Source organism: Eublepharis macularius, chromosome 1, assembly GCF_028583425.1.
Source record: "Eublepharis macularius isolate TG4126 chromosome 1, MPM_Emac_v1.0, whole genome shotgun sequence".
NCBI classification, from domain to species: Eukaryota; Metazoa; Chordata; class Lepidosauria; order Squamata; family Eublepharidae; genus Eublepharis; species Eublepharis macularius.
This window is the reverse complement of record NC_072790.1, coordinates 100,499,225-100,512,368: the sequence shown is the minus strand read 5'-3', so window position 1 is coordinate 100,512,368 and position 13,144 is coordinate 100,499,225. Positions and strand designations below refer to the sequence as shown.

The following is a 13,144-nucleotide window of genomic DNA, read 5'->3' as shown; positions in this document are numbered from 1 at the left end:
GAATGATATTCTTTTTTTATGGACAGACATGATGATGAGAAGTTGGTCGGAAGAAAACTGGGCAGACTAATTAAATGTGTTGAAGTGCACCTATTTCCATAAAGCAGGGTCTAGAGATTCTTGTGAACTTGATTTCTTACTCAAAAAAAGACACTTCTTGGAGTATGAAGAATCTCTTCTTCCTACTGTTCTCTGGCATCAGAGATGGCTAATAAAGTTTTATTCAGCTTTTTCTGTGACTGATGGTGCTAAATATCATTATGATAGCTGTCTCGGAGTAATCTGGTTTCAATTGTGGGAAAGTCTGATTTTCAAAAGAGTATGACACATTTGAGTGGGTAGGTCTCAAGTGGAAAGGTGAAAAAGGAGTGATGATAAGGAAACCTTGAAGGAAGCCAGAGCTCTGAATACAGAGGCAGACTGTATCCTGACTGAGTGAAGATAAGGTGGCCGTGCAGCTCGTGGTGCTTTTCCTGGAATACAATCTGCATTTTGACACTCTCCATTTAAGCACTGCCCATCTGTATGCTATTCAGCTGGAGCCTCTAGGGAGAAAGAGGAGTTACAGGCACAGAAAGAGAGCAAGAGAGCGGGAGGGAAAGAGAGGGAGGGAGAGTGCAGAGGCACTCCTTCAATAAGGATCTGCTTAAAAATTGCTTGAGAAGTGCCACATCTGGAAACTGGAAAGCTGCAAGTTACAATAACTGAGGCGCCACTAAGCTGGTGGGGGGGGGGGTTGATTAAAGCAGAAGCAAAAACAAGAAGCAAGTACTAAGAAGCTGCAAGATCACTGCTGGATGTAAGGGGAGGAGATGGCTTTGATCTTGGCCTGGCCCCTGGTTTTGCCTATATTCTTCCTGGAATATTTTTCCTTAAGTTCTGCCTCAACAGAGGGGAACGTTTTTCATTTTGACATTGAAGGTAGCTCAGCGGTCGGTAGCCAAGAAGACACGCTTATCAGAGGGCAGCAAGAGACTGTAGCTATTGGAAGTTGGCTGCCTTTTGTAGAGGTACAGTAACTCTTCTGTCTGTTGACCTTTCTCCTTTTGTGTATGCTTCTTTTCTCCCATTCTGTTTTTTTAATGTCTCCATATGGTTAAAGTTAATGTAATCTTTTGAATGTCCTGTAGCGTAAATGTGGAATTTTGAGGGTTTTAAGGTATTTCATGTAAGACTAGAAAATATGTTTCCATTCTTTCCAAAATATACATATCTTTCTGCCTGCTTTGAATAGGCAGCAGTGTTACAAAATCATGTCAGCTTGCTTGGATTTCTTGCAAGAACAACAAAAGAGGCCCATCCAAAGAGCACTGTTTCAACTGGATTCATTTATCAGTTCACTCGTTCAGAGCTCCCTGTCATTTTTTTACTGAGATTTTTCAGGCCTTCATATTTCCAACAAGATTTTGAAAGGGGACGTTACGTTTTTGGTTTGGGATTTTTTCCCCCAGAGGTGCAAAGTTTAAGATGGTTCTCAGTACTTTTTACTGTAATGATGTGTTCAGTTGGGGATGAATTATGATCCATCCATAGACCCTACCGTTTAGCTGTATCTGTCAGGAGTCACTTTATTGGCAAGTCACTTTCCCATATAATATTATAATAAGGGGCGTGTACACACCTAAGAGAAAGTCATGGGTATATGAAGGAGGTATTTCTGTATTCTCTGCATACCTTTCTCTCCTTAGAAACATAGCATATATCCTCCCTGCATCATTAGCTAATCTAGCAGTTCCTTGGAAGCTCAAGAACTCTCACAACCACTGGAGCATTCCTATTTTACTTCTGTGGAAAGGAGCGCACTCTGTATATGCAAAGAGATATTATTAAGTACAAATTTGCACACTCTAAAAATGTGAATTAGAAATCCCACATGACCATGGGCTGTATATGAACAGTGCAACTCATCTAGGGCTCTACCTCTGGCTGTATTGCTTTTTAAAAAGAAGTGTCACTTACTGGAGCATATCCATGGCTTACAAGCACACTATATCAGTTTCAGAGGGACTTTCATGAGCGTAATTGAGTACAAGATCTAGACCTGTATTCCTGTTTCAAATCTGCATGAAATTGCAGTGGGCAGCCCAATGGTGATAACTGTATGAATGTTTACTGAGAAGTAGTTTCTGCAAAGTTCAGCTCACTTCCAAATAAGTGCCTATAGAAAACAGCTTGCTGAGGAAACACTTGAAGGGAAACTCAGAACATATTTCCAACTTTGCAGAAAATAATGAGATTACGTTTAGCATTTCTGAAAACAAGGAAGTTACTAAAGGCTTTCTTTTGACAGTTGTATATTTGACATCTTCAATTCTGCAAATTGGTTGGTTTAGTTTTGGTTGTTATTGGGATGAACTACTCTTTTTAAACAAAAGTTATAACTCAGAGAAAAACATAATAATAGGGAAAGAAATAATAGGCTAATAGGGAAAGAAAAGTAGTATCTCCTGTGTATGTGATGGAGTGTAAGAGGCAAACAGAGAAAATGGAGATCATGGAAAAGGAGGAGAGTGGGCTTTGGCAATAAAACTAGCAAATGAAAGAGATTAGCCTAACAACCTCTTAAGAATGACACCCTTGATTTTCATAGCCCACTACATCAATCTTAAAATTGTTTCTGACCACAGAAGAACCTTAGTTTGAAGCTGAATTTTTCCTCTACATCTAGGGTTACCATTCCCCTGCCAAGGGCGGGGGATTCCCTGCTCCCCCCTTCTGCCCCCCATGCTCAATACTTGGGTGGAGGGGGCACGCTCCCCTGAGACACACCCCCTGAGCTGTGCCCCGCACCCCATGCCCTGAGCCGAGCTGAACCGCACCGCACACGAGCCACACTGCACCGGGCACGCCAAGCCAAGCCACATGCCAAGGCTCAGCTCAGGGCATGCGGTACAATTCGGCTCGGGGCATATGGTGTGGCTTGGCTCGGGGCACGTGGCTCAAGGCGCATGACACGGCTTGGCTCAGTTTGGGGTGCATGGCGTGAGCCAAGCCGTGCGCCCAAAGCCAAGCTGCATCACATGCCCCAAACTGAGCCAAGCTGCGTGCCCTGAACCGCATGCTCCTGCGCCCACAGCAGGCCCATTTGGGGGAGAATCGTGCCCCACAGGCCCCAATCCAGCCCTTGGTGAGTGAAGAAGCACTCCCGGCTGGCCTTTGACCGCCGCGCAATGACATCACTTCCAGAAGTGAAGTCATAGCACAGCGCACACACAGAAAAAAAAAAACCCTGAGCAGGTAAGTGCCAAGCTTCCAACCTTCTGCCAAGGGAGTAAAGGAACCGGGCAAACCCCTGGGTTGGGCTCCAGGGGACCTGGCAACCCTATCTGCATCAGCTCAGTGGGCCTTGCCTGCTTGCACGCTAGCGGCCAGCAAAAAATTCTTTTGACAAAATTGCATCATGATATCACTTCTAAGAAAACACATTCATGACATTACACCTCTCTAGGAATTGCCAGAAACATTATGGTAAAACCATAGAGCTTGAGGTGATTTCTCGAGAGGACTGTAATCACTTCCAGGGAAAAGCAAGAAATGACATCAGTCATTTCTCTCTAGGAATTGCCAAAAACTGTATAGTTTTACTGTAAAGTTTCTGAATTTTCTAGAAGTGCATGATGTCACATACATATTTTTCCAGAAGTAACATCATACTGTCATGCTGATAGCCCTCCATGTTTCTACCCCACCCCAAGTCAAGTCTGGCAGCCCAGGCTCAGGGTATTGTACAAACATTTTAGCACTCTGTCATACTTAACATGGTTAGGCTTTCTTGCTGGATTGTTGAATTCAACATCCATGTCCTGGAGCTTACATTTTTTCAGAACATGACCTGCCTATGATAGTGTTGACTTTAACCATTTGTAACAATGAGGCAGAGGTAGTGGGAGAGAAGTCTGGGGGTAAAAATTGTTTTTTCATAAACTTAGTGGGATCAGATATGGGAAATAGGATCACCAACTGTTGCCAGTTGACAAAAAATGTTCGATTTAAGAGATTAATCTGTTCTATAGCTCGGGGGCTTGCAGCTAATATCGATCAAATGAACAGTTTTACATCGATCACTTTAATGAACTAGTTCATTTACAAAAATCCATTACAGTGTAATGTTCTACTACTCAATGTGAACCAGAAAACCCCACAAAGCAATCAGAAGAAACCGTGGCTAACCCGGAATAATAGACCCAATCTATCCAAAACTAAAGGGGAAACTTAAGCATGTTTTTATGATGCACATGTTATATTTGGTGAGGAAATGTAAGTCTTCATTTAAGTAGTACAACTAGAACCATACATACGTATGGACTGTTCTAATAGCAAATGCATTAATTCAAAGATATCTTCGTCATGACAGGCTATCTGGAATCTAAATCAAGCTTCAAGCTGATACAGAGCCATAATAACCTCATAGTGCAGACATGCCTTGATTTCACATTAAAGTAGAAACATAGAGAACAAGACCACCAAGGTTTAGGTTCTGTTGATTTTAAAAAGAAATATTTAATTCTCCTGTTGAAGTCTGTGAGAATTAAAGAGCCTGAAGCGCCTGGTTTTTTCCCAACTAAATAGCTGAGCCTTCTTGATGCACAGGTTTTAAAAAGTTCTTTCCCTTTGCTGCCTCAAAGATGTCTTCACAGATAGATATTAAAATATGATATGTTAAAGTATTTGCAAACCAAGGTCATGTCTGATGAACAGTTAGCCATGTTCCGTGTTGGGTACTACAAACAGCCAAAATAAAATGTAGTCCTTTCTCTCAACCAAGCAGCAAACAGGATAGGAGAAACCATTACTGCCACTGCTAAGCAGCAATAAAAGAGCAAGAGGGATGAGTGTGTGAAGTGTAATGTGGCAGCCTCCAAAACATCTTGTATAGTAACCAATCTCATGCCTTTCATCTGCTATGCCATGGTTCTGGCAACAAGTGGGAAGAGCATGTGTTTCTATTTCTATGCATGGGCCACAATCCTATGGCCACAGGAAACACACTTTTCTTCTGAATTACTCAGCAAAGAAGAAAAGGGGGTCCACAGAGAAAGGGGGGGTAAACAGCTGGTCCCCAGAGAATGGGCTACATTCTTGATCTTGGTGTAGCTTCCCAGTTGGCCAGATCCTAGCCTTGCCAGATGCCCACCAATGCCAAGCAATTTCCTAGTAACCCCTGCCTGTGCCCAAGATTGCCAGCTGATTTGTGGGAGAAGGCAGGCCCAGGAAAATGCCCTCAGTGGGAGAAGGCAGGCTGGGGACATGGGATGCATGCTGGTGTGCGCATGCACTATGAAGACAGGCAAGTACCATCTGCCAGACCTGTGTACTCTTTAGGTGAAGCCTGGAGATCTTCCAGAATTACAACTGATCTCCAGATGACTGAGACCAATACCCCTAAGAGAAATATGTGAAGTTCATAAAGCAAGTCGTTTAATAGAATTTTTTTTTTTACTCAGAAATCAGAGTGAACTTTTCTATTATATTCTTGCTGATTTATTTCATACTCCAAATATTGACTTAGGCCTCTTACTCTCCCAAGCAGACACAGAGCATTAGTCATGCTCAGCAGTGCCAGATTTTATAGAGAGTGGTTTCATGAGAACCACATAATCAGTTCACAGAATGTTCTGAGGTAGACTGCCACTAGGACAACGTAGCATTATATAGTGGAGGAATGCATACTGGAAACATACACAAGCAATTGTGGCATTTAATCATAGTAGACTAATGCATGCAGAACTTTCCTTACAAATTCATTGGACATAAGAAACATGTTGGAAATGTGGTAACTTGTATGAAATTATCTAAGCAATGTATCATTTTGTTAGCTAGGACATGTTATACTTTCATTCTTTTGAAAGTATGAGCCTGTTTAAGATAGGGGGGGAAACTGTAGAGGAAATAGAGGAGAATACTTATTAACAATAATCAATTCTTAATATTTGTTCTTTTTCCAAAAGTGATAGTTCTTAGCATTTTTAAAGGGAAAGGAGCTGAGCAAATGATGTGGGTCTAAGCCTGCAAAAGAGGTAGCTAGGACAAGCTCCTGACCCCACTCCCAACAGCTATTGTTATGCATGTGTGTGTTATGCACATGCTCTTACCATAAATAGTTTTTAAAAAACTTCTATTATGGCCGATGTTCTCTCCATCCACCACCACCAATTTAACTACAGTGGTGCATGGGAGAAGAAGCAAGTCTGATCGTTTGAGGTCAAACATGAAGACTTGGCAACCAGAACTATATGCTATGTGAACCTTTGAAGCAATTCTTACTTTTAATGGAAGCCCAAATACTAAGGAATGCACTATACTTTATTTCAATAGACTTTTTCCATGTTCGCTGGGATAATGGAATATATGAGAGCCAGTTTGGTGTAGTGGTTAAGAGCGCAGGACTCTAATCTGGAGAACCGGGTTTGATTCCCCACTCCTCCACTTGAAGCCAGCTGGATGATCTTGGGTCAGTCACAGCTTCTAGCTTGCTCAGCCCCACCCACCTCACGGTATTTTCTCATGGGGATAATAATAGCATATTTTGTAAACCGCTTTGAGTGGGTGTTAAGTCATCCTGAAGGGTGGTATATAAATCGAATGTTATTATTATTATTATATACAAGGGTGGAGACATTTATCAGGGAGAATCAGCATGCTGGAGAGAGAGGTCCTTATCAACTACAGTTCATTATAAACTACAACCCACCCACCCGTGCCCCCTGCTTGCTTTCTCCCCAGCTGGGCTCTCTTTTAGTTTCATAAAATACTTTTAAACAACCAAGGAAGGGGACATTTACCAAAATACCATTTAGTGTTAAAAGACCCTTAACATCCTGCTGATTCTCCCCAGCAATTGTTTCCTTCTCAGAATAAACATGACATAGGGAAAATAATATGGGGAACTCCATGATTTCCTCATAATGGTACTAGTGATTCATGATTCTAGGTTTAGATTCTAGGGAGTTACATAAAAGAGAAAGGTTCGAAGAACTGTATGTAGCCAAAACCACTGAGTTGTTTGCCTATCCTAATACATACATTCAAAATCTGGCATTTCATAATGTTGATGTTATTTTTCTCTTTAGAGAAATTGTTTTGTGTGGAGAGGAAGTTATACCATAGATGTTTGCAAATGCAACTTGTGATACTCATCAAAGTTTTAATGGAAATCATCTGCTGATGTACAAGCAGCCAGACTTAAACCCATTAAATCATGGGAAGCAAATGAAATTAGCTGACAAAACAATATGACCTAAAGATCACTGTCATTTATTAATATCTGAAGAAAGTGTTTCCAGGCAAAAACATGAGGACAAGCAAAGAATTTGTGATCCAATTTAGAACTCTCAATGAACATGAGAGCACTCTGGCATGTCTTTACACTACAGTGAAGCAAGGAAAGGCAGTGATCTCTGGTGATGGATCCTGGGGGCTGTAGTGTCATCACATCCCTAACTCTTCCCACCTTTGCCCAGAAGCCAGAGCAGCTAACACTACTTCCCTTTTTGTTTCCCAGGCATTTTTAAACAAAACATGGCAAGCCATGCATGGCCAATAGGGCTCCCAACACTTGTAAAATTGTTGCTCCCCAGCACTTGCTAAAACAAGCCTGTACTAAAAGGTTACCTCAGTACCCCTACTGCTAAGAACTTTTTACTCAGCCACTTTCCTCCACTCTGCTGCGGGTTGGGTGCCAGTTTTACCCTTATTTGAGGCTTCTTTCTTCTTCACAGTACAATCTCAGCCAATAGGAGGTGTTTATTTTATTATAGTAAATACTGTGCATATAAGCTCTGGCATTAACATGATTATCAAGCAACTGTGTCCTGTTCAAAGTCAATTACACACAAGGCAATCAGTTTGTTACTCTAAATGGGAGGTCTCTTTGTGAGTTGGGGGAATTAGCATTCAAGGAGATGAAGCAAGAGGGGGTAACCAGGATGTCTCCACCAATGTGTACCAGGATTGTTTCCTTAGAGAACTCGTTGAATGAACCAGATGGGTGTTCAATAGGAATTAAAGGAACAGTAAACACAGAAAATCACACACACACAGGGCTAACTAGAAAATCAGGAAGGAAGAGAGAGAGAGGTTCAGGGTAGTGTAAAATGTACTAGTCTAGGAGAGAGGGAGAGTACATCCATCGAGGCAGCAACATGAGTGGCCAGTGCTTTGCAGCAAGGAGGAGGCTCAGACATGCATATGAGCATGTGCATATGGCTCCAAAGAACACACACATGGCGCATGGCTGGGGACAGCCTGATTATAGAGCAAAATATATCCTGGGGCAGTACAATAGCGTAATTACTTGTTCAGAGGTGAAACAATAAAGTGGGAAAGGCTTGATTATACATATCTGGGAGGAACTACAGGTGAGAAAGATGCTTGATGTCCTGCAACTGCTGGATGGGAAGGGCTTATGTGGTCCCTGAATTGCCCTGATTGGGAAGATGAGTGAGGAAGGTATGGAAGGATGTTGATGAGATCAAGCAGGAACTTCTGGAAGACCTCTTTGTTTCACTTAAGTGCTTCTCCAGGGCGTGGAGGAGCAGCTAGTCAGTCTGACACATGTTCTGGTAATTTTCCAACTCCAGCTGAGGTTGGCATCTGTTCTGCCTGGCCAGGTAGTATTTTGTGTTTATGGCACAGGAGGAAGGGGCTTATGATATTCCATATTCATAAACTGCCCTTTCAGTGAGGAGAAGGGCTTTGGCTGCAAACAAGTTTGCCTCATCGTTCCCTGGTAAAGTTTGTTTTGAGGACAGTACTTCGCTAAGCAGCTTTGTGCCTACGTAATAGCTGTTTGGTTGTTGCAGCCTGCACCTGCTCTCACCTAGCTGAAGCACTAAATCATCTCCTTTACCAGAGCAGAGACAGTCCTGGGCATACAAGTCATTAAAGTACCTGACTTGTATAAAGCATGGCATCACTTGCAGTTCATCCCCTCTTGGCTCCTGCACAGTCAGACGCATTCTTGAAACAACCAGCATCAACACAATTGCATTGCTTGCTTTTTGTATGAGCAGCCAGAGGTGATCACGATTGTGAGATTAACTGGGTTCATGGGCAGACACTGAAGGCACACAGAGTAAGGCTGTTTTCATGCACATTGAATAATGCACTTTCAATGCACTTTAGTAATCATTTGCAAGTGGTGGTGGCTGTGGATTTTCCGGGTTGTATAGGCATGGTCTTGGCATTGTAGTTCCTGACGTTTCGCCAGCAGCTGTGACTGGCATCACAGCTTCTTTGCTTAAGAAGAGACTTTAAGAATGAATAGAGCATGGTTTCCAGTCCTGAAAAACACCAGGCTAACTAAATACTCTATACCCTACAACAGCCCTGCAGAGAAGATTAGCATATCAAGCACCAATCCATATGCAAAAGAACCTCCTCAGGATACAGTGAAGCCTCCCTCCATTAGCATTCCACACCCTGGGAAACTCTTACAGGATGACTCAGCCCAACCCCACCTTCCTGAATAGATATAAATTACCTGTCAACATCTTTTCCACACTGTGACACTGAGAGATCTCTGTCTTTTGGTGCTACACCTCTGAAGATGCCAGTCACAGCTGCTGGCGAAATGTCAGGAACTACAATGCCAAGGCCATGGCTATACAGCCCGGAAAATCCACAACAACCATTGCTCTCGGGCCGTGAAAGCCTTTGACAATACATTTGCAAGTGGATTTTCCTGTAAGTTGAAACTAAAAAATCTTACGCTGAATTTTGTGTCTTTTTACTATGTGGCCTTTTAAAAAATGGAGGCAGTGGCATGTATGTAGCAAGGAGCAGCAGAAGTGATAAAGAAATCTACTAGTGTGAAAACTGTCATAATCATGCAAACAGGTAACATCCAAATTCATCTGGATATACCCAAACAACTCCCTGTTCATGACTGGCAAGCAGGATGTGAGCCAAAATGGTGCATATTTGAACATAATTAGTAAATAGATATTTTTACAAACCCATTCTTCCTCATAGAAGCCCAGGAGATCATGTAGTGAATATAATGTCATCATAGTGCTAGACAGGCAATCATATTTGCATACATACCAAAGGTAATAGACAGCAAGAAGAAAAAGTGCAATCTTAGACAGAGTTACTCCAGTGCAGTAAGTCCACTTATTTCAGTGGCCTTAGACTGGAGTATCTCTGCACATGATTGTACTGTTTGAGTCACAGCCATGCACTAATCATGTGACTGATTCTAACCAATCAAGAACACAAGGAGAAGTATGGCTGTTCAGGATAGGTCTATGCCTCTGGGATGGTGCTTCCATATGCTTCTCACCCAGCTTCTCCCAAAGACCTCAGTTCCCAGAGGCGAAGAGGCTTCCATACTCTGCTATTGCTCCGTGCCCTGGTGATCCTTCTGGCCTCAGTTAGGGTTGTTCTTTTTCCTTGGTGCTCAGGTTCCAGGACCTGAAAGGTAATGCTTTCTCAGCCTCACCAAAGAGTGCTTAAATAGCCCCTCACATTCTGTCTGTATTCAACTGGGTCTTGGCACTTCCAGGCTCACCCCCATGACCTTTGCAATCAGCCCTATGTGATCCCCAGTCAAGTAGGGCTTCCTGCTCCATTTGATTTCCAAACTGAATATCCCTTCACCCAGCTGATGGGCAAGCCCTTCTCACTCACTTGGTTTTGCCACCTGTCTCCAGATGTGGCAAGCATTCCTGTGGTAGTGTCTGACTCCCAACTTGGGTGTGTGGCTGTCCCAAGTGAACAGGTGGCTCCTACAGCTGATGGTGCCCCAGGGATGCCAACATCAGGGTCAGTGGATCCTCAACAAAGGCCAATTTAGGGCAATATTTTGTAAACAGGAAAGAACTTTCTTTCCTATGCAAAAGTCTACCAGATACTTACAAATTCCAGATACTTACAAATATAATACTTACAAAAGTATTCCAGGCCATGGAAGCTGGGGATGAAGGAAAATGTAACCCAGGAACTACAGGAAGATGCAACTGAATATTGTTGGGCAAAGGGTAACCTGGAAGGTCCTGGAGACCTCAGAGCCAAGCTACAAGTGATGCCTGACACAGGTTGGAAACTTGTCAGCTTACCTCAAGTTTTGATGGGAAATGTAGGCATCCTGGTCTTACAGCTTGGCTCTCCATTTAATTGAAGTTTACAGAAACACACACACCCAGCGGAGGGGAAGGGGGGGTGCCCGGCAAGAGCCTGATGCCTGAACTCCCCTCCCAACCGCATGTTCTCCCTCTCATAGACTGCTGCTCTCTAAACTTCAATTTAAATGGAGAGCCAAGCTGCAAGACCAGGATGCCTACATTTCCCATCAAAACCTGAGGGAAGCTGACAAGTGTCCAACCTGTATCAGGCATCACTTGTAGCTTGGCTCTCAGTAGCAGATGAGACGAGGATGACTAGGAGACCCTAAATTCCACATATTGCTTTGAAAGCAGCCAAGTCACAAGCCTTCTGTAATTACAATAAGCATACTATTGACTGTAGGGGTCTGCTTCTTTTAATGTAGTTTCTGTTATTTTACATCAAAGTCTCTTGATATCTAGGGAACAGTATGTTTAATTAAATACAAGCCACCCAACTGTCATTTTGCATTCAGTATATTCTCTGAAAGGATATGAGCAAAACCAGCCTGCAGTACATATTCATTAGAACAACATCTGAAGAGATAAAAGAACCAATACGTATGTAGCTTACCATCTTCTTTTATATAACAGAGCACTAAGTGTGTATAAAAATCAGAGGTAAGAGATTACCAGCACTGCCAAACCTGGTAGCCTGGAGGAGATGGGGAGCACTGAAATGGATGACCTGTTTTATGATTATGAGCCCTGCCAGAAGTGATGTATATTCTCAGATGCCTGCCGATTGCAACAGTGTTTTTGCCTTAGTGGGAAAGAAGTGTCTTTCCCACTGTATATGGAAAATATGAGTGTGCACTTTTCTGAAGATCGCCTCACTGAGAAATGTTTATACTGGAATCAACTCCATCTCCAAATCAGGCTCGGTTGCTGAATGGTATTTTGTTCCGCAGTCGGGTGGGGAGAGGGTGTAACCATGTGGAATAGAAGAGAGTTTCAAATTTAAGTGCAACTGAATTTGGCCACTGTAACAGTTAAGACATTCTGCTTTAAATGCAACACTAGCACCCCTCCCCAGCCCCTCTGCTTCAACAGCATGCAGTCATTGTAACACATCTGATAGTCAGGATAAAAACATTACTAAAGATGCATGAAGAACCCATAGCTACGCCTTTTGTTCAATAAAGGCTGCCTACTGTTTTGCATTCCAGTCTTTCCCAAGTGGTAGGCATGCCAGGAGCAACCTTTGACAGGATCAAGATTCTTGGGAAAAGATAGTACAGCCTTTTGCATTCTTTACAAATAAACAGATTCAACAAGGGGGATCACACAAGCAGTTACATGCGCTCAGTGCTAGTCTTCAGAATAGCATCAGTTCCTCCCCAAATCAATCTGTATGCTTTAGGAGCTTCGCAAGCTGCAGTCTTCTCAAAAAAATTCAGACATTGTAGACTACATTCAAATTGGCCTCCTGCCCTCAGCCAAGCAAGTTGGGTATCCCATCACAAACCATTCAAAGTAATGTATCCTAGCCAACAATCACCATTAAAGCCTATCTATCTATTGAATTAACCAAATGATTAGAGAACAGATCACATCAGGAGATGCTCTGTCCAGCCTCCAAAACTCCATGGTACTTACCATGGAATTTTCAGGGATGGTCACTACATCGCCCAACAAGCTTAGGTCTAGACTTACCAGGTTCTCTCCCCCATTGCCAGCAGGCCTTTCCCACTGCAACTCAGCTGGCCAGTGGGAGGAAGATGGCAGGGGTGATGGGCAGTGTCCTGATGCACTGAAGTCACTCCCCACATGCCCAGAAACAATGTCAGTGCATTGCCAGCAACATCATTACATTGCTGGCATATATCCCTCCCATAGTAGGTCTCCCACCAATTGCCAGCCTTGAGCTGGTATCTCTGCTTACATTACATTCAGCTTTTTAGCCAGATGTGATAGCACACATTGTACAATGTCATTTCTGCCTCTGGCCCTGCCCTATAGAAGAGAATAACTTTGTTATTCTCTGCAATGAGCCCTTCGTGGGGAGGGCGGAATAGAAATGCAAAGTACATAAATAAATA

General features: G+C 42.9%; 1 protein-coding gene across 1 annotated transcript in view; it reads left to right on the top strand.

The window, feature by feature from the left end:
- Positions 1-661: 661 nt before the first annotated feature.
- Positions 662-13,144, top strand: part of LAMA4 (laminin subunit alpha 4) — a 117,688-nt gene continuing 105,205 nt past the window's right edge. The window contains exon 1 of the mRNA XM_054977530.1: positions 662-1,010. Within this exon, the coding sequence (XP_054833505.1) occupies positions 813-1,010 (198 nt within the window). The 5' untranslated portion in view covers positions 662-812. The remainder of the gene's footprint in view (positions 1,011-13,144) is intronic.